The sequence below is a fragment of the Cupressus sempervirens genome, chromosome 10, assembly GCF_028749045.1.
Source record: "Cupressus sempervirens isolate cs-2001-9-10 chromosome 10, ASM2874904v1, whole genome shotgun sequence".
Lineage (NCBI taxonomy): Eukaryota > Viridiplantae > Streptophyta > Pinopsida > Cupressales > Cupressaceae > Cupressus > Cupressus sempervirens.
In genome coordinates this window covers 341,764,529-341,786,764 of record NC_143127.1, presented here as the reverse complement: position 1 = coordinate 341,786,764, position 22,236 = coordinate 341,764,529, and the positions used below count along the sequence as shown (strand labels likewise).

At 35.4% G+C, this 22,236-nt stretch overlaps 1 protein-coding gene across 1 annotated transcript in view; it reads right to left on the bottom strand.

Annotated features, from left to right (window-relative positions):
- Nucleotides 1-22,236, bottom strand: part of LOC149533983 (MADS-box transcription factor 22-like) — a 166,067-nt gene that overhangs the window by 91,799 nt on the left and 52,032 nt on the right. Inside the window, exons 4-5 of the mRNA XM_089805002.1 lie at nt 1,899-1,960; nt 1,697-1,796 (exon numbers count right to left, since the gene is read on the bottom strand). Coding sequence (XP_089661128.1) covers nt 1,697-1,796; nt 1,899-1,960 — 162 coding nt within the window. The remainder of the gene's footprint in view (nt 1-1,696; nt 1,797-1,898; nt 1,961-22,236) is intronic.

Sequence of the window (22,236 nt, the reverse complement as noted above, 5' to 3'; positions counted from 1 at the left end):
ACCCTCTACATTTGCAAGTACTTTTCTAAGTACATATTCTCTTGAGTTTGTCTTCAAAAAAAACTTTATAAAGTTTTTTAAAACTTTATTAATGTTTAATATAGATAACCTTTTTTTTCAAAAAAAAACCCACAGATTTTTTTTTGAAAATATCCCCTCAGGAATTGTGCACAGGGTCATACAACCCTATTGGGCAAATATTTTTTTCCACATAATGCAAGATTGGCCAAACAAGATGTGCTTTATATGAAATGTGGGTTTTGACATCTTCTGAATCCAACTGTAATGTCTGTTTGGGCTCAAAGCGCCCCCAATTTCAGAGACCCCATATTTTTACAGAAAATAACAAAAAATCACAAGATTTGCTTGAAAAAAATTAAGTACCTTCTGTACTCCAAACAAGAACAGGTAGCTAGAGGCAAATCTCTAATATCATGTAGGATTTGATAATGAACAAATCTAGAGATCCCTGGATATCTTTCATGCAAATAACTTATTATGAGGAAGTAAGAAACACAAAGAGAGAAGGGTTTTCTCAATAAACAAGAAGATTGTATTTACTTGTGCAAAACAAAATGAATAATTTACAACCGATCGATCCTTATGAAGGAGATAGAAAACCTAAAAAGGAAACTCTAAGAGGTAAATGACATTTAATAATTTTACTAATTAATTATTAAATGGAAATGCAAGTGCACAAAGGGAATCTTAAGAAGGGGTTAAAGGTAATTTAATGAATGAAATTAAATTAACCTTTTACTCTAACAATAGTGTAGACTAGTGTGTAAGCTATCCACATCTTCATCTAACATTTCTTTCTTCTATATTAGTGCTTTCCAAATCTATGAAAAACAATATTGGAACACATATTCCATCAAAGAAAGATGACATAGGAAGTTTCCTTAAATAATCTAAAGCTTATTCTTTAATGCAATTTATTTTTCCTCATGATAATAAAACTACATTATAAAAATCCTTAACACATGGGTAAATCAACATTTCCCCATCAACAAGTTTTTATTTTAGAAACACTAGTAGAAATTGCACCATTTTGGCCAAATCTGTGTAAATTGACATATCAAGGTACGATCCTACAAAAATCCAATAAAGTTGTGAACAAATTATGCAAGCATATTGCAATGGTTAGAGATGATAGGAAGACAGAAGGTGTGGGCACCGTGTAGTGGAATCACGAAACTTGGGGGAGACTAGTGCAATTGAGGAGCCATTCTATCCCATTGTAACTATGGATACCAAAACTTAGTGCCTTCTTAAAAATCATGTTAACCATTTTTGATGTAGGCATATTTTCTATCGCATTGGAAGGGATAGTTTTAGTCTAAATGATGTAAAATTCAGCGTGGTACATTGACACCAAGGACCTTTGGATGATATAAGTAGAAAACCCTTGCCAAAGCAAGTTGTGGTATCCTAATTCAACATCTTCTTGAGGAATTCACACAATACAAGCCCTATTGAAGCTTCTATGAATTTTTAAATGAGTGAGGAATGTGAGCATCTATGACATTAAGAAGAACTAACTATGTGGTTAGTGAAGAGCTCATGAAAGTGAGCAAGCAGAGAAATTGTGAACCATTTTTAAAAAAGTAATAAATTATTTATCTATTAAAAAATTCTTTATTATTTATGTGAAACAAGCTAATTTACCTTATAATAAAATACAATAAAATGATACCTTTTTTGATCGAATCCTATGTAGCCCAAGTTCCAACTTTTGTTCTAATTCTTGCAACTCTTTTATGGTTAGCTCTTGAAGGTCCTCTCCATCCATATGCCTATGAAAAATAATAGACAAATCCTTTGTTAAAAGAACCAATTATTTAAAATAAATAATAATAACTTCACAATTCCAAATAATATTGATTTATATGGTTTACCTCAAAATATGGTTGCTGCTTTCCATTTCTTGTCTTATCGTTCCAAAATCTTGATTATCATACTGCAAGTACCTTGAAAAAGATTAGTAAAATAAACAATACTAGTATATCTTTAAGCTTTGCAAAATGTTACATCATCAATTATACTAAATATCAATTATAAATATATTTAAATTAAATAAAATGAATAAAAATCAAATTATTAGTAAAATATAATATTTAAATTTATACTATTAATAGAATATGATGATAATTATGTTTGAAAAGTAATTGACCAAAGCCTAGATTATTTATTATTGATTATTATTGTTAGCATTAGTTATTATTATGTGTTAATCATAGACTTGAACCCAAGACCTACTTGATGAGAGACTCATAGTTTACCATTGCATAGTAGGCCCTTGCCTTTTTTAAGAAAAAATTCAATTTGAAAATGATTATAGAATATTATTTTTGATACAAATTATTATAATGAGTTTAGTGTATACTTTTATTGCATCATTTATTATAATTATTCTAAACTATAAAATTACATGAATAAAAATAAAAGATAGAAATTGTATATTTAAAACCTTCATTTTTTCTCGAATGATGCATTTACTTTAAATTATTTTGTTTGAAAATTATTGAAATCGTTCCTTGTATAATATTTGGCACATAAATACATCTCAACATTGTAGTCTGTTTACATTCACTTGCTTTTGTATAAAAGTACTCCCAAGTATACATCTTCCTAATATATGTCCACCTTAGACATTACTAAGTTTTTATTAGTGTTCCTTACATATAATAGTAAGTTGTAGCATTTGCAACTTTCAAGAGACACTTTTTTTTTCATTTTAATGTTATAAATTTTACTTTAATTAGAATATGTATCCTTTCCCATGTCTAAAGGAAGAATTTGGGTTATTATGTAAATATCTCTATTTTGTAACATGTGATATATTTTATTGATAGTCGACTATGTTGAGGAAATGTGTTATTTATCATTGTAAAATATAATATCTCTATTGTAACTTGTGGGAACATTGTTATGTTATTTTTAATAATGCTTATGAAAACACGTATGCCTTAACATTAAGCTATATAATTAAATGTACATTGGGAAAGCTCTAATAGGTCAACCTAATTAATTATTTGTAAGAGGTATAATGGAAAGTTGTTTTCCTTAGTTGGGTATTCCATATATGAGATCAATTGATGTGGATACATATTATGGATAATCAAAGTATACTAATATTAATATTGGATGATTAAGGGGAGCTTCAAAGGAACTATTTTGGCAAGTAAGTTGTAGACTTGTCAATTCATGATTTTGGATATGTTATCTTCAAATATTGTCTTTCACACTTGCTAGAGCATTTAGGCAGTGGATCTACTTATTTCCTTTCTACCCTTTAATACGTTTACAATCTTCTAGAAAGGATTCACGGTCTCCTAACAAGTATCCATCCTCTCAAAGCACTATTGTACTAAATGTATTATATTTGAATCCTAATAGGGTCACATCCATTTATAAGGAATTTATTTATTAGTACATTATCTTTTGGATGCCATCCCCACTAGGGTTTTTCCCTTTGATCAAGGGTTTCCTTAGTCAAAAAATCCGTGTGTTATGGCGCATGGTTTATTTTTCTTGTGCATCATTAATTTAATTGCTAGAAATCACATTTATAAGTTTGGTTTTAATTATATTTGATCACAAAAAATTCATCTCAAGCCCTTCACCCCCTCCTTTGTTGTGTGCGGACTCTACTTCTTACTAATTGGCATCAAAGAATCAGGTCTTCTTTCAAAAAGAATCTTAACAACTTGAGGGGATCTATGGCTTAAAGGAAAGAGAGTACTAAATCTAATGGTGATAACTATGAAAGTTGGAAGAAAAAGATGCAAACACATCCGCTCTGTATGGGAATTAACTATTGGTTTATCACAAGGGATCAATTTTTTGTAAAGACTAAGAAAGATCTATCTTGATGTATATATTAGGACAAGAAGATATTCTAGTAGAGCATGATTACAAGAGAAGCACTCATTAGTGCTCTATTTGAATCAGAATTCATCGAGGTAAAGGAACTTGACCTTGCACATGACATGTGGATTAAGTTAAAGAATTTATGGGAAGGTAATGAATTTATAAAGAAAGAAAAGTTGTGAAATTGGAAAACTAAGTTAAAAAGGGGAATAATGCAAGAAGATGGAATTGTTATAGCATATGTACAATGAATTACAATAGTTACTACACAGATAAAAAGTTCAAGTTGTTCACAAGATTCTTCGATCCTTAATACCAACTTATGAGAATAAGGTTAATTCAATTGAACTAAGTTACTCCTCTTATTAAAAGTTTTAATAGAGGAACATTGATTGGTAAAATAAAATATTTTTAAATGAGAAGATTGAAAGATTCTTTTCCTAGAGTTGAGACTAATTTTAGAGCTATTACATATAAAGACAAAAGAGTACTAACCAAGAGTACAAATAAAAGCATAAGACATATTGGAGAATATGTAAGTGAATGAATAGAAATTAATGAAGAAGAAGGAAAGATAAATTATCATGAATCCTTGATTGCAAAAAGAGAGAAAGAGGTATATGAGTATTCAAGGGTAAGTTTTTCAAGAACTGAGATAGTACATATTTCCTCCACAGATCACTAATATCTGTCAAGGTCTGGAATCACCCAAAAATGGTCATCTAGACTATGAGTCCCCTTTCTAACATTTTTTCTTAATTTATTCATCACTTATCTTTGATCAAATCATCATTTTTTTAATCAATCGATTATAACCTATCAGTCGGTTGCCTTATCCTAAGTCTTTTATTTAATTCAAAGAACTTGCCCCCTTTTAATTAAGTAAAAATCTCAAAAATCCCACTAATCCTAAGTGTGAAAATGAAAAACATTATTCCCATTTTAAAAATAAAATAAAAGCATTATTGTCTCACATGATAGGCATAATTTTCAATGACATAGTGTAAGGTAGTAGAATCTCCAAAGGAAAAGTCGAAAACCTTAGCAAACAACCACACAATGGAAATACAACAACAAAGCAACAATAATGCAAGATCTAATACCAACTCATAACTCTTTATTCATAGATAGAATTGATTACATGCAATATGCCTAGCTATAAGGCCTTTCAGGTTAGAGCCAAATACCAACAAAAATTACAAAATTAGTTCTACAAGATCCACTTACAAACTCAATTCTAGCTAGTCCAAATACACAACTAGATAAGAACACCAAGAAGAATCCACACTTGTAGCCTCAGGTCCACCAAGCAATCCTCTGATTTCTAAGTCGTAGCCCTAGCTCTTCAAAATTTGCATCTACACTTCATCCCTTTCTCTAAGCTGGAATGATATATTTTTAAAGACTCCACAAAAGGTCTTACTTATACCCAACTAAGCCACAAGTCAGCCCAACACATTGCAAACTAAATTTAATCCCTTACATTAAATATAGGTTGAGCCACAAGTTGGCTACGACACTAAATTAAATACCTAGACATAAATTAAATGCCAAATGTTGGCTCACAAACAACTCGACATGAACATAGCCAAAACCAATATTAGCACTCGACACATACAGGAACACTTAGCATCCACTAGAAAACTGGGCACTAATAAGTTCACATAGAACATTAAGGAACACTCGATCAACATAAGATTGGTATAGTAACTTGGCATCCACTAGGAGCTACATTAACTTGGCATCCACTAAGAGCTATAATAACTTGGAATCCACTAGGAGCTACAATAACTTGGTATCCACTAAGAGCTATAGTAACTCGGCATCAACTAGAGCTATAATAACTCAACATCCACTAGAGCTACAATGACTCAGCATCCACTAAAGCTATAGTAATTCATCATGCACAAGAGCTACAGTAACTTGGCATACACTAAACAACTCAACACTAATAGAAAATTGGAAACCATTGGCACTCAGCTCCAATATGCAAGATTGCAAGAAAGTCTAGGATGCTCTTACTTCAAAAACCCCAGGTTTGAAAAGATGTTCTAGTAACTAGAAGAACAGCTTTTGGGATTCAACACATGAATCCCAAACTGGTTCTTCACATACATATCCTCCAAATCTTCAACTTGTACACTCTTTCATTTGTTCTTCTTTTACTTCTTCACATCCATTTGAGGTGTGCTATAGGTTTTCTTTCCACACTGATCTCCAAACTTTTTAGAATCTGCCAACTCAACTCAACTACCAATACTCAGGTTCCTCCTACCGAGCTCTTCATTCAACAAAGGAATTAGGGAAAACTTTCTGCAACCTTTCTCAGCAGTAAACACATTCTTGACACAATCATGCATAGTCCTACAATTATACTACCAAGGCCTACCAAGCAACACATGACAACTATTCATGTCCATAATATCACACAACATTTGATCCTTATACTACCAATCTAGAAATCAACAAGGCATTTCTCCCTCACTTTCAAAGCATGCTCACCTTACAACCAACCGATTCTATAAGGATAAGGATGTCTCACTCTCTTCAAACCCAGTTTTCGAACCATCTCCTTAGTAACAAGATTATCAGTACTACCACCATCCACAATTACCTTGCATACTTTACCACCAGACTTATAATGAGTCCTAAAAAAACTAGTCCTCTAACAAGGATCCAATGTCCTCTCACCAATTAGTACTTGTTGAGCTAGCAAACTTTCTCCTTGCTTAGGCTAACTATCTTGAACTACAACCTCATTCACAATAGTAGTTATCCCACCTATCAGACATGTAAAAGATCCATGCCCTTCTTTCCCACATCTAAAACAATTACCTTTGAAATCACCACTACCTGTCCTCCTTTTTTGATCAGTAGGTTTTGGTTCACTTTCAGCACTCAATTTAGCTTGTGCCAAGCTATCCAGCTTCTCCTTCCCTCTATCATTACCTTGACTTTTCCTTTTCAACTTATCCTCTACCTTCAAGGCATACTGATAAGCATCCTCAATTGAAGAAATATTCAACATACCAACCTCATCTTGAATATTGAATCTCAAACTATTAATGTACTGAGCTAAATTTTCCTTTGACAATTCTCTATGAGCAGACCGAATAGTCAACATGTAGAACTCCTCGGTATAATCTTTCCTATACATATCCTTTTTATTTTAGATTTTGTAGTCTTTTAAAAAACTCAAGTTCATAATTGATAGGACTAAATTTAGCCTTCAACTTAATCACCATCAATCTCCATTTAGTGATCTTCATTTCACCTTCCTCGTCTTTTCCTCTTTGCAATTCTTTCTACCAAAGTGCAACATGTCCTTTCAACTTAGTTTGTGCCAACCACACTCTAAGTGGATCCTCAATATCCTCAAGCTCAAATTAGTCTTCCAATTTACCAATCCAATCAATCAAGCCTTTAGGAGTCAAAGTACTTGAGAAATTAGAAACCTTCATCTTATGCTTTAGCTTCAACTGAGATCCAAGTCTAGCAAACTAACCAACCCTAGCTCCAATAGGTCTCTCTGCACGATCAATTATATCCTCACCACTATATCAAATAGCTTCAAAGTCTTTAGCAATGTCCTCATAACTACCTTTAGTACCCAGATGCCTAGGTACACCACCTAAAGTACTTACAATTTAAGTGATCATGTCACTCTTCATCAATGCAATCTCAGATCTGAACTCTGCTCTTATCTTCTCTGAGATTTTTTTCTTCCATGTCATCACTAAGATCATCAATTTCCCAAGGGTTCAATCTTCTTGGAGGCATCTTCAAAAAATTTAGCAAACCCTGAGCAATAGATCCACCAATCTAGAAGTTTAATCAGACACAAGACCAACCTTCTCTGCAAGTCCTGGTATAAACTGCCACAACTTCGGTGATCTATCCAGACACTCAGGAAAAATTTTTCTTTGATACCATCTGACATAGAGCAAGGTAGGAGAATCCCTAAAGGAGATGTCCAAACCTTTAGCAAACAACCACACAATGAAAATATAACAAAGCAATAATAATGCAAGATCTAATACCTAATCAAAACTCTTTATTCATAGATATAATTGATTACATGTAATATGTCTGGCTATAAGGCCTTTCGGGTTAGGACCAAATACCAACAAAAATTACAAAATCAATTCTACAAGATCCAACAAGATCTACTTACCAACTTGATTCCAGCTAGTCTAGATACACAACTAGATAAGAACACCACGAAGAATCCACACTTGTACCCTCAGGTCCACCAAGCAATCCTTTGGTTTCTAAATTGCAACCCTAGCTCTTCAAAATTTGCATCTACACTTCATCCCCTTCTCCAAGCTAAAATGATAACATTTTAAAGACTCCAAAAAACCCCTAACTTATACCCAACGAAGCCACAAGTCAGCCCATCTAATTACAAACTAAATTAAATCCCTTACAAACTAAATACCAACAACAATTACTAAATCAATTCTACAAGATCCAACAAGAGATGTCCAAACCCTTAGCAATTCACCACACAATGAAAATACAACAACAAAGCAATAATAATGCAAGATCTGATACCAAATCAAAACTCTTTATTCATAGATATAATTGATTATATGTAACATGTCTTGCTATAAGGCCTTCCAAGTTAGGACCAAATACCAACAACAATTACAAAATCAATTTTGGAAGATGCAACAAGATCTACTTACAAACTTGATTCCAGCTAGTCCAAATACACAACTGAATAAGAACACCAAGAAGAATCCACACTTGTACCCTTAGGTCCACCAAGAAATTCTACGGTTTCTAAGGCACAACCCTAGCTCTTCAAAATTTGCATCTACACTCCATCCCCTTCTCCAAGCTAGAATGATAACTATTTAAAGACTCCAAAAAAACCCTTACTTATACCCAATGAAGCCACAAGTCAGCCTAGCTCATTACAAACTAAATTAAATATAGGTCGAGCCACAAGTTGGATACAACACTAAATTAAATACCCATATATAAATTAAATACCAAAAGTTGGCTCACAAACAACTCAGAATTAATAGAACCAAAACCAATACTAGTAGTTGGCACATACAGGAACACTCGACATCCACTAGAACATATAGCACCAACAAGTTCACTCGGCACATGAAGGAACACTCAATCAACATAAGATTGGTACAGTAACTTAGCATCCACTAGGAGCTATAATAACTCAACATCCACTAAGAGCTATAGTAACTCAACTTCCATTATGAGCTATAGTAACTCGACATCCACTCACTAGAGCTATAGTAACTCGACATCCACTAGAGCTACAATACTCAAAATCCATGAGAGCTACAATAACTTGACATGCACTAGAGATATAGTAACTCAATATACACTAAACAACTTGACATTAACAGAAAATTGGAAACTATTGGCACTCAACTCCAATACGCAAGATTGCAAGAAAACCTAGGATGCTCCTACATGATTCAAGGTGAGTGGAATCTTCATTCTCTTCTACACATCATTTGCCTCTTAAACACCACCATTTATCTTGATTAGTTGAGATTCTTGTGCACATGGTGATGGGCCTCAAAAAGGCCATATTTCTAAGTTTTTTAATCTTATTTTCAAATAGTTATCTTGCAAGAAATATGACTTTATGGTTTCAAGCATACAAACTTATGGTTTTTTATGTATATGTTTTATGTGTTTGTGTGTGTGTGTGTGTGAAAACATGAAGTAGGAATACAATTACTTTAAAGATGTTGTATTTTCTTGAATCCATGGACATAAATGATATAATGAAATAGTATTACATGCTAATAAATGTTTCCCCATCTATGCTATGTTTTGCGTAGTTTTCCTCCTATAACCATAGGATTTGCAAGAGTGGTAATTTGAACTTTACACCTTTTTCTTTGAAATTGATGATAAAAATAAATATATGTATGTGGAGGTTGTGTCTGCATTAATTATTTTGCAAGTATTTGTCACGAATATTCCAAGATCAACATTTTAGCACTAAAAAGGTCAAAGGCTACCAGATTTTTGGACCTTGCAAGCAGATCAAATCATTTATTACTTTATGTTGTTGTAGTGCACAGAGGTAGCTTCCAGAACTTGCTATATTCCTGGAGGATTTATTCATTGTTAATGGTGTTTTTGTTTCAAACTTTATGAGTCTATAATTGATCCTCATTAATGAAGTGATCTTAGATTTAGGAAGTAGTTGTAGTTTCCTTTTAAAATAATGACTATTGTAGCTTTGAGCACAGTGATGAGTGAATTGTTTTGTTAGAATAGATTTCATTTCCTTGTTGTTTCTAAATAAGGAAAAACTATGTTGCTCCTGTAGCCATTTATAACAAAATCAATGAACTATTCTTGCAGCATAGGTTCATAGATAGGTTTATCATTTGCAACATTATCTTAATTTTTAAGCTATCATTTTAGTTTCTAGCATAGCTTTCCTTTAGCATTGCCTTTGCTTTAGTTGTAATGACTTAAACAAGAATGAGAGCATATACTTTGTAGTCATCATTTCAAGTTTACGCTCCCATATTGATAAATTAAATGAAATCAATATACTATTTTAAGTAAAACACATGATGATGTTTGACCATAGAATCATTGGTTGGAAGGATGTCCAATGCTTCATTACTAAGGTATTATGCTTACCAGTCATTTTTGGTGATGTTGCTAGGGATGGTGTCAATCTAGTTCAACCCTGAAGTCATTATGTTAGTTTAAATTCTGCATTATTTTGCATGCATAGAAGAACAGACCTTCCTTGGGAGATTTTTGTTAGCCATTTTTTGCCTCCCACCAAAAATTTGAATTTGAATGCCTGAGCCCACCAACAGTCACTTCCCTCTTTTAACTATTAAAATGCCAATGAAAATACAAAAAAAATAAACAAATGAAAAGACTTATGGTATTTCCTTTTTCTTAAGCTTGTTTCCATGGGTCCGCAACTTTTCTCACCGCCAGATCTTGCATAGATTTAGGATGAGCGATTTCCCCCTTCATCAAAGTGCATTATGTTTACATAGTGCGGGCAACCACCTTGCTACCATGTGGCAGGTGCGTTCATTTCATCTTGTGGGCCATAGAGGGGGAAGCTACTGGGTGAGCTGGCAATTTGATTGGCAGGGTATTTCCTGCATTTTGTGTTTAGTCAGACTCCTTGACAATGCAGGCAAGTGCCATTGCACCACATGGATCGGTGGGGTCAAATATGTTCTCTTGTGGGCTGTAGAGAGGGAAATGGATTGTTGGTTGAGTTGGCATATGAAAGACACTTCATTGGGTAGGTACTTGCACACATTGTCAGCAAGCTGCAGATTCTCATCGACCGTCAGATCTCCCAAGATTGACGATCAACGCTTCCCCACTTTATGAAGATGCAAGGATGTTAAGGAATGTGGGTAAGCACCTTGATATCGTGTGTGTTTGTGAGGTCAAGTTATATTTTATAAGCCGCAGGGTGATGCCAAATGGGGGCTAGGTTGCTGAGGTGGCTACTGAGTGGTTTGTGGGCCCAAAAATTTTGGAGGGCAAGCATAGTATAATAACTGATCTTTCACTATCATTGATCTTATGGAGATCAATGATCAGTGCTTTCCCACTCTATGAAGACATAAGGTATTTAAACATTGTGGGGAAGCACCTGAAGGACATGTGTCCCTATGGGCCTGACTAAGGAAATAGTACAGGAAGGCATTAATAGTTAAGGCTAATAGTTGTGAGGCCATCATGGTCATAGTCTTAAAAGGTGGCTCAGTTAGTTGCAAGGTGATCAACCGCATAGAGACTTTGCGGGTGTCAAAATGAAATAAAATCATTGGCACACGTGGCTCATTTTGGTTACAGAACTTGTTTGATTTGCTAACTTTGCTAACTCATAAGCTAGAAATGAAGGGAATCAAGTTTTCTTGCATAATCTAATCTTCATGATCAATTCCAACCACTCTCGAATAAATGTTGCACCCAATGAATGAAGGAAATAGTCCACCACCTCTGATCCTATCCATCCACTTGGTCAAAATGGTTTAATGGCATTGTTTCTATCTTCTCGAGGCCCTATTTTGGCAAGATTTTGGATTTCATTGTATTTGAGTATGTGCCAAGATTAGATTTGCCCTATATTTGCATGATTAGTCTTTGGAAGACTTAAATGGTAGTGGTTGTGGAGTAACTTCAATCAGAGAACATCTCAGTTATGCCTAAGCTATAAAGGTAGTTTTTTTAGACTTTGTTAAGGGACTCTTCTCTATTTTTCTCTCATATTGCTCTATAACTTCAATGTAAATTCATTTTGCCACTAAATTGTATGACATTCTACCCTATCTCTTCCAACCATTGCTGTAAAGTGCAAGAATTACTTGCCTCCCATTGATGTATTGTGGATATCTACAATCTTGCATGACTATATCTCTTTTGGCCTATGAATGGTATATAAGTGAATGTTCCCTTTCCTTGTGTTATTTATTTGGGTTTTCTGATCGGCATGCAATTGCTAGATTAAAGCACGTCTGAATGTGTATATCTTTTGATGTCATGATGGTTCAATAGTGCATGTATGGGCAGAGATTGGTTCAAACACTCTATTTTGGTGCACCAACCCTTTAGGTTAGAGTATGTAGATTTGCTTCTACGCATTCCTTCTCCCTTTTCCTCTCCAAGAGTAGTTAGGTGCACCCTGATAGGAAAGGAAGTTAGCCTTCTCTAGAGACTCAACCTCACAGTTCAAGTCCCACAACTTGGAGATTGTTTCCATGTTTCACAAGTTTGTCCATAGGTAAAAAATTTGGAAAAGGGTGCAAACTTTTGTGACAATAGTTTTTGGCATGCCTGGTGGGACAATTTTTCAAATAATTTCAAGTCTACTAGTGTCAAAAGGAAGATTTCAGGATTAATACTGAAGAGATAGTACTGGCTTTAGTATTTAAGCCTTCAAGAGGCTCATTCTTCAAGTACTTAGTAACTCTAAGTTTCAAATGCATCTGGTTCTAGACCAAAGTCGTAGTGATTCATGCCCCAAGCTAAGACAAGGGCATCTTCTAGAGGTAAATTTCAGTATAAGGAGCTTTCATTTTCAAACCTTAAAAAAAAAAAGATTAGAGTATCTTTATCACCAGTTAGGAGTGCAATAGTAACTAATATACCTACAAGATCCATCTCTATTCCTACTATTAGATCTCAACCTAAGAGCTTTTACTTTCAAACCCTAGAAAAAGAAAGACTAGAGTATCTTTATCACTAGTTAGGAGTGTAACAGTAACTAATACACCTACAAGATCCATCTCTACTCCTCCTGCTGTTAGATTTCAACCTAGATTGCCATTAACACATATCAATAGATCACTTGTCTATATGGTACAACCTAGAGCTCATGCTTTTTCCACCTTTAATGGTGGAAGTCCTCTTTTATTGACCCAAAGACATGACATACCAATAGCTACACTCAAAAGTATACTAGATTTTATTGGTGAAACTTCTATCTCTCCCTTAGAACACATTCAAGAAGTTGAAAATGTCTACAATATACATGGTATTACAGAAGATGATGTTGTAGTTAAGCTTCTAGCCTCATCCTTGAAAGGAAAAGCACTACAATGGTATAGAGGTTTGGCTCATGATTCTATAATAGATTGGGATGGATTAGGAGCAAGACTATGTAAACACTTTGAGGAAAAAAGTGACCATTTGTCACTTTTAGAACAATTGACTACTATAAAAAGGCCCCCCCATGAATGTATGACCAATTTCAACTATAGATTTCAAAAGACATGGGATAGAATACCTACTTCAGTAAAACCTACCCCTGGTAATGCCTTCTTGCATTACCTTAAAGCTTTTAATAAAGACATTGCCACCACAATTCAAACTATGGGAGGATCCACTTTACCTAATGCTTATGACATAGCAATAAAGGAAAAAAACATATTGATACAAGGGGGAAAGTTAGCCCCAAGGCCTCCTATGCCCTTTTTCCTTGATGTCCCAAGTCACCAACCAGAAATGGCCCCTATTCCCACAACATCCACACCACAACCCCTTGCTCTAGTCTCTCAAGCTTCCACGTCTTCAAATGGGATGAGTCAAATTAAGGAGATGATGTAGTCTATGATGTTGAACATAGATAAAAGATTGCAAGGCCAAGAGAAGAAGTTGGAGAATAGCTTCTTGGTGATGTAGAAAGTGAGCAACAAGTTGGTGACATTGGAGAGGCAACAAGCTCAAGGTAATAAGGCTCATCAATTGCAATATCAAACTCCAAAAAATGGTAGGCCTCCAAATCACAATTATGGAAATAACTCTTTTGATTAGAGTAGATAGAATAGTTATGCTTCAACCTCAAATGTAAACCAAAGTAGGGCCATAGTCCCTCAAAACAACTTGGCTCAAGACCAAGATTTTTTTCCTTCTTGTAATTATTCCTAGCAGTAACTACACAAGATCCATATGCTACAAAATAATGTAATGACCCTCAGTCTACTAATGTTGCCCATTTGTAGCAATCAAGGGATTGTTCTTTTATGAATCATCAGGTGGAAGAATATTGTAATGTAAACCAAGATTCCATTGCTCATAACACTAGGAGAAAAAGAAGAGCTATTGAAGATGCTCCCCCTCCTCCTCCCAATCAAGCCTCAACTTTGAATGCAATACCTTGTGTACAAGTAGTAAATGATCAATCAAATAACTTTTAGCAACAAAGGCAAAATAATATCAGAAAGGATCTAAGTGATCCTCAGGTTGTTCCATCTCAACCTCCTACAAATGCAGCTCCCAAGGCTTCTACCAAAGTACCTAATACACCATTTAGTGTGGTAGAAAAAATGAAGAAGATGAATGTGAATATTTCCATGTGGGATTATGTTTTTACTATACCCATGCAAAAGAGGTTGTTGTAGCAAGAATTGGAAAGTATTGAAACAGAGGATCAACCACCCAACATGGAAAGTGCCACAAGCCTAGTACAACCATCAGAGGAGGTAGAAACAATTAAAAAGGTTAGACGCCCTCCATTTTATGTTTCTCTAATTATAGGGTGTAAAGTATTCTACAATTGCATGATTGATTCAGGGGCTAGTAGTTCAGTGATGCTTAGGTGTGTTGTTGATATTTTGGAAATGAAATATGAGCCCATTGTTAGGGATGTATTATAGTTGAATGGTAGCATTGTCAAGACTATAGGGATCCTTAGGAATATGGAAATGGCCCTACATGCATGCCCTAGTTTTACTGTAACTCAAGATATATCCATTGCTGAAGTCAAGACACATTTTTCTATCTGTCTGTTAAGAGACTTCACTGCCTAAATAGGTGGTTACATATCTTCTAATTGGTCATATATGTTTTTTAGAACAAGATATGGGACCAAAGCTTCAATCAGGGAAGAGCCTTTAGCCCTCCATCACATTGAACCCTACACCCCTAATCTCATAAATATGAATTGTGCTATCCTAGAAATAGATGAGAATGAGATAGTGAATGAGCCTGCCACTGCTCTAATAGAGATACTTGATTTTCTCTCAAATGAATGGGCTAATGCATACTAGTTTGATCCTATGTCATAAACCCTTGAGATAGGTCTCGATTCATATTGTATATTAGAGAAAGATGCTCTAGCTCCTAGTTTGATGAAGACTAAAGAAGATGTTAGTGGGGTATGGAGCATGTACTTTGATGGATCAAGAAATAAGAATGGATCAGGGGTGGGTATGATGTTGATTTCTCCTGCACAAGCAAGGTATTACTTCTCCTTTAGGCTCCAATTTAGTTGCACTAATAATGTGGCCAAGTATGAATCTTTGATTTAGGGTCTCCTACTTGCTCAGAAAAGGGGAATTCAAGCCTTAAGTGTATATGGAGATAGTGAATTGGTGGTTAATCAAGTGAGAAATCAGAATATCACCAAGAACAGTTTGCTCAAGTCTTACAAACATAGGGTATGGGATTTTCTTGAAGGTTTCAATGCATTTAATATTCAAAGCATTCCTAGAAAAAAATAAATAGATATGCTGATAGACTTGCAGCAATAGGTGCATCTTATGATGTGCCAAGGAATCTTGAGGAGAAGAAGAAGCAACATATCAAAATGGTAGTAAGGCCTACCATCCTTGACAACAACATCCATTGGCAAGTGTTTGAATTTGACAAACAAATTGTAAGCTTCTTGCAGAATGAAATAGAGTTTTCAAATAGAAACTAGTTGAGACTACAGGATTAGTATGGTGATCAGATCATTAATCTCACTTCCAAAAAAATAACTAAAGGTCTCATTACCTTAAAGAGTGTTTTCAATCCTAATGACCAAGCAAGAGGTAGAGCCATGAACCTAGCTGCTGACAAAGATGATCACATCCCAATCAAGGTTGCTAATGGAAAATATTTAAACATGAGGAAGGTATGTTCTTAAATTGAGCAAGAAAGTTTTATTAAGCTGTGTCAAGAATTTAATGATGTATTTTCCTGGACATATGATGATTTAAAGGGTTTTGACCCAAGGTTGTTTCAGCATACCATAGATTTAATTGATAATGTCAAAACTAGTAAGGCAAAAATAGAGGCCAGCGAATCTTAAAATTGAACCCTTAATGAGAAAAGAGCTATCCAAATTGATTTAGGACAATATAATTTTCCCCATCAAGCACTCGTCATGGATAGCAAACCTTGTCCCTATTAGGAAGAAGAATGGATAAATTAGATTGTGTGTGGACTTTAGGGACCTTAATCAAGCTTCCCTTAAAGATCACCATCCTCTCCTTTCCATGGAGCAGATTTTGTCCAAGGTTAGTGGTTTAGAGAGGTTTTCATTTCTTGATGGATTCTCTAGTTACAATCAAGTGTTGGTCAAAGAGTCTGATAGATACAAGACTGCATTTACTACCAAATGGGGTACTTATGCTTATTGTAAGATTCCATTTGGACTAACCAACACAGGTGCTACATTTCAGAAGGCAATGGAGATGGCCTTCAAAAACATGATTGAAAAGTTTGTATTAGTTTACCTTGATGATATCACAATGTATTCAAAAAATGTAGAAGATCATTTTGATCATCTCAAACAGGTGCTCATAAGGTGCAGAGAGTTTGGGGTATCCCTTAACCCAAGCAAGTGTGTCTTTGCTACCAATCAAGGAAAATTATTAGGACACGTTTTATCTAAGGATGGTTTAACCATTGATCCTGAGAGAACAAAAGCAATACTTTCTCTCTCTCTTCCTAAACATAAGAAAGGACTACAAAGTTTCCTTGGTAGGATAAATTTTGTGAGAAGATTTATCCCTAATCTTGCTACCATGGTAAAACCCCTTACAACTATGGTCAAGAAAAATATGGTATTTTCATAGACCAAGGAAGGGAAGGAGAGTTTTGAAGAGATCAAGGCAGCCATAGCCTCATCTCCTACTCTCATTAATCCAAATTTTGAAAAGGATTACATCATTTATGCCCTAGGTGGTGAGTCAAGCATTTCTTCTATCTTGACTCAAACAAATGATAAATATGAAGAGCAACCCATAGCTTTCTTTAGTGAAGGGCTTAAAGAGTATGAAGACAAATATAGCTATGTAGAGAAGCAAGTCCTTGTAGTTATCAGAGCTTTAAAGAAATTTAGACACCTTCTATCTCATAATAAGATTCATTTGTTGGTACCCCATGCCAGTGTGAAGCATTTCCTTTGACCAAAGATTTTAGTAAGAAGAGAGCTGGTTGGATTACTAAAGTAATGGAATATGATGTTGACATCCAAATCACCAAGCTGGTAAGAGGGAGGGGGTTGTGTAAATAGATGATATAGTCTCAAGAATCATGTAAGGAAGTCGCTATGATACTAACATAATAGCAAGAGACAAGAAATGATGACTCAAGGAATTGGATAGATGATATGAAGAATTTATTGCTAGGTAACAAATATCCTTAGGGATTGGATAGAACTAAAGGGAGACAGTATAGGTTGCAGTCAATTCCTTATGTCATAGTTGATGGTATCCTTTTTAGAAAAGAATTTAATGGAGCCCTATTAAGATACATTGACACAGACCAAGCTAAAGGAATGGTCAAAGAGCTTCATGATGGTTGTAATGGTGGCCACTTCTCAGCAAGGACAACTACAATGAAGATCATGAGGGCTGGTTACTACTGGCCATCTGTATTTCATGATTGTCATAAGTATGTGAGGAAGTGTGAAAAGTGTGCCTTCTTCTCTGGTAAGAAAAAGCTCATAGATCTTCCTTTTTACCCCATTTAGGTGGACCAACCTTTTACTCAATGGAGATTGGATTTCATAGGCCATATCAATCCTTTTTCCAGTTTAGGTCATAAATGGATTCTAGTTGCTACTGACTACTTCACTAGATGGATGGAGGCAATTGCACTGAATTGGGTCACCAAATCTTCAGTTGTTGAATTCCTTTATGGAATTGTGACAAAGTTTGGTGCCCCTTCAACCATCATTTTAGATAATGCAAAATCTTTTGTAGGAGCTCAGATTTGTGTATGAGTAGTTGACCATAATATCTACTTAGGCACATCCTCAAATGACTGTCCTTAAGGCAATGGTTTAAATGAGTAATTCAATAAAAACTTAATTAGGATTATGAAAAGGACAATAGAAGATAACCAAAGGTGTTGGCATTAGAAGTTGAAGACAACCATGTGGGTTGATAGGATAACACCTAAGAGGTCAATAGAAAATTTTCCATTTATGTTGGTATATGGCACAGAAGCAAGGCTTCCAATTTCATTAGAGTTCCCATCATTGGAACTAGCTCATTAGCTGGAGCTAATTTAAGATGATTCCATGATAGTGAGAATGATAGAGCTGATGGAGCTAGAAGAGAAAATAAAATAGGCCATGTAGACCTTAGAAACGCATCAGCAATAGGTAAAAAGGAGTTTGGATAGGAAGGCCAGGGTTAGAATCTCTAGGGAAGGTGATCTAGTATTGAAATGGGATGTAGACAGGGAAAAACAAGGGAGGCACTCAAAATTTGATACACTATGGAGTGGTCTCTATGTAATTGTCAGTTGCAAGCAGGCCAATGCTTTCCAATTAAGTAGGCCTGATGGTGAAACTTTGCCTATCCCAGTCAATGGGATCTATCTAAAATCATGCTTCTAATGAGGGTTAAGGTTTCATGTACATAAGTAGAGTAGTTTTCCTTCTTTTGGTTTCTTGCTTTCCAAGAAGTGCATCAGACACAGGTTCTCTCTGTGAGATAGCTAGTTTTTCCAAGTTTTGAAGGTTGTAGGAGATTTGATCTATGGTTCTAGTTGCAGAAGGTAGGTTTTCCAGGATTTTTTTGCTCTCATAGATGTAAGGTTAGGGTTTCATAATACACTGATCCACATTTTTTATGGCTCTATGGCCCAATGGATGCATAAGGTCACTGATCATACGCATAGCTGGCTTGCATCCCCTTTGAGTAGCCAAAAATGTTAGCCATTTTTTGCCTCTCGCCGAAAATTTGAATTTGAATGCCTGAGCCCACCAACGGTCACTTCTTGCTTCTAATTATTTAAATACCAATGGAAATACAAAAAAATTAAAAAATTAAAAGACTTATGGTATTTCCTTTTTCCTAAGTTTGTTTCCATGGGTCCGCAACTTTCCTCGCCGTCAGATCTTATATAGATCTACGGTGAGTGCTTTCCTGCTTCATCAAAGTGCATTATCTTTACATAATGTGAGCAAGTGCCTCATTGACATGTGGCAGGTGGGTCCATTTCCTCTTGTGGGCTGTAGAGGGGGAAGCTACCAGTGAGCTAGCAATTTGATTGGCAAGCACTTTCCCACATTCTGTGTTTTGTCAGACTTCTTGACATTGTGGGCAAACACCATTGCACTACTTGGATCGATTGGGTCAAATGTGTTCTCTTGTGGGCTGCAGAGAGGGAAAGGGACTGTCAGTCAAGTTGGCATATGGAAGACACTTCATTGGGTAGGTACTAGCACAGATCATCAACAAGTTGCGAATTCTCATCAACTGTCAGATCTCCCAAGATAAACGATCAATGCTTCCTTGCTTTATGAAGATGTAAAGATGTTAAGGAATGTAGGCAAGTGCCTTGCTACCATCTATCTTTGTGGGGTTAGGTTATATTTTATAAGTTGCAGGGTGATGCCTGATGGGGGCCAGGTTGCTGAGGTGGCTACTCAGTGGTTCATGGGCCCAAAAATTTTGGAGGGCAAGGTTAGTCTAATAACAGATCTTTCAAGATCATTGTTCTTATGGAGATCAATGATCAGTGCTTTCCCACTCTATGAAGATGCAAGGTATTTAAAAATTGCAGGGAAGTACTTGAAGGACATGTACCCCTAAGGGCTCGGCTAAGGAAATAGTATAGGAAGGCATTGACAGTTAAGGTTGACACTTGTGAGGCTGCCATGGTCATGGTCTTAAAAGGTGGCTCAGTTAGTTGCAAGGTGATCAACTACATGGAGACTTTGTGGGTGGAAAAATGAAATAAAATCATTGACACATGTGGCTCATTTGGTTACAGAACTTGTTTGACTTGATAACTTTGCTGACTCATAAGCTAGAAATGAAGCAAATCAGGTTTTCTTGCACAATTTGATCTTCATGATCGATTCCAACCACTCTTGAATGAATGCTGCACCTAGTGAATGAAGGAAAAAATCCGCCACCTTCGATCCTATCCATCTACTTGGTTAAAATGGTTTAATGGTACTATTTTTGTCTTCTTGAGGCCCTATTTCAGCAAGATTTTGGATTTCATTGTATTTGAGTCTGTGCCAAGGTTAGATTTTCCCTAGATTTGCATGATTAGTTTCTGTAAGATTTAATGGTAGTGGTTGTGGAGTAACTTTAGTCAGAGAACATCTCAGTTATGCCTAAGCTATAAAGGTTGTTTTTGTAGATTTTGTTAAGGGACTCTTCTTTGTTTTTCTCTAATATTGCTCTGTAACTTTAGTGTAAATTCCCCTTGCCTCTGAATTGTATGACATTCTACCCTATCTCTTCCAACCATTGATGTAAAGTTCAAGAATTACTTGCTTCCCATTGATGTATTGTGGATATTTGTAATCGTGCATGATTGTATCTCTTTTGGCCTATGAATGGTATATAAGTGAATCTTCCTTTCCTTGTGTCATTTATTCGGGTTTTCTAGTTTGCATGTGATTGCTAGATTAAAGAAAGTCTTAATGTGTGTATCTTTCAGTGTCATGATGGTTCAATAGTGCATGTATGGGCAGAGATTTCTTGAAACACTCTATTTTGGTGCATCACCCCTTTAGGTTAGAGTAGCTAGATTTGCTTCTATACATTCTTTCTCCCTTTTTCTCTCCAAGAGTAGTTAGGTGCACCCTGATAGTAAAGGAAGCCAACCTTCTCTGGAGACTCAACCTCACAGTTCAAGTCCCATAGCTTGGAGGTTGTTTCTATGTTTCATAAGGTTGTCCTTAGGTAAAAACTTTAGACAAGGGTGCAAAGTTTTGTGACAACAATCTCTTCCTTGTAATAATTAGGAAAATATTTTTAATCTTGAGCTTGAAGAACCTCATAGTGAGAACAAAGAAGAAGAACCTTTTGAAAATCCATTTGCTTATGCTCAAGAATAAATACACTCATCCTCTGAAGAATCTTTTCATTTAAATGATCTTTTTGCTAAATCTGAATACCAAGATAATCATATCCCTCCTCAGCTAGGTAATCAAAAATTGAAGAACATAGCTTCTACTACACTTCCCAACTTCTATGGCATAATTATTAAAGACCCTAAAACCTTCCTCTTTGAGTTTGATATCCTTTATAGAAGTTATGAATATAAAACTGATGCTCACAAGCTGAATTTGTTTCCATCCACCCTCAAGGAAGCTCCTCTGAGATGGTTCATGGGGTTGGGTGCTAATGCTATAGTAGATTGTCTTGCAATGAGCAATTTGTTTCTTATAAAGTATAAAGAATATTGCAAGGGTCAAGATTTAAAAAGGGATGACATTTTCAAAATGTCCCAAAAAGAATATGAAACCTTGGAAGACTATGTCTCATTGTCCATGTTCAACCTGTAGCATAACAAACAACACCAGCTGAATGAGGAATCAAAGAATTATTTTTTTTGAGAGGTGTAAATGATGGAAGTATTGAGGATCTAGATGTTATGGTGGGAGGAGATATCACTTAGAAAAATTTAACTAATATACAAGTATATGTCTGAATTATTCCAGGACCACTATTAAGAAAGGTAGGGGACTTAGAGACCTACCACATAAGTCTAATGGCAGTTCAGGAGTATCAAAGATGGAGCTATCCAATTTGCTATCAGTTTCAAAAAAGACACCATTAACAATGTAGACACTCAGCTAGATACCATGCAAGTGAGAAGGAATAAGGATGAAATTGATGCCATCTGAGTTGAATA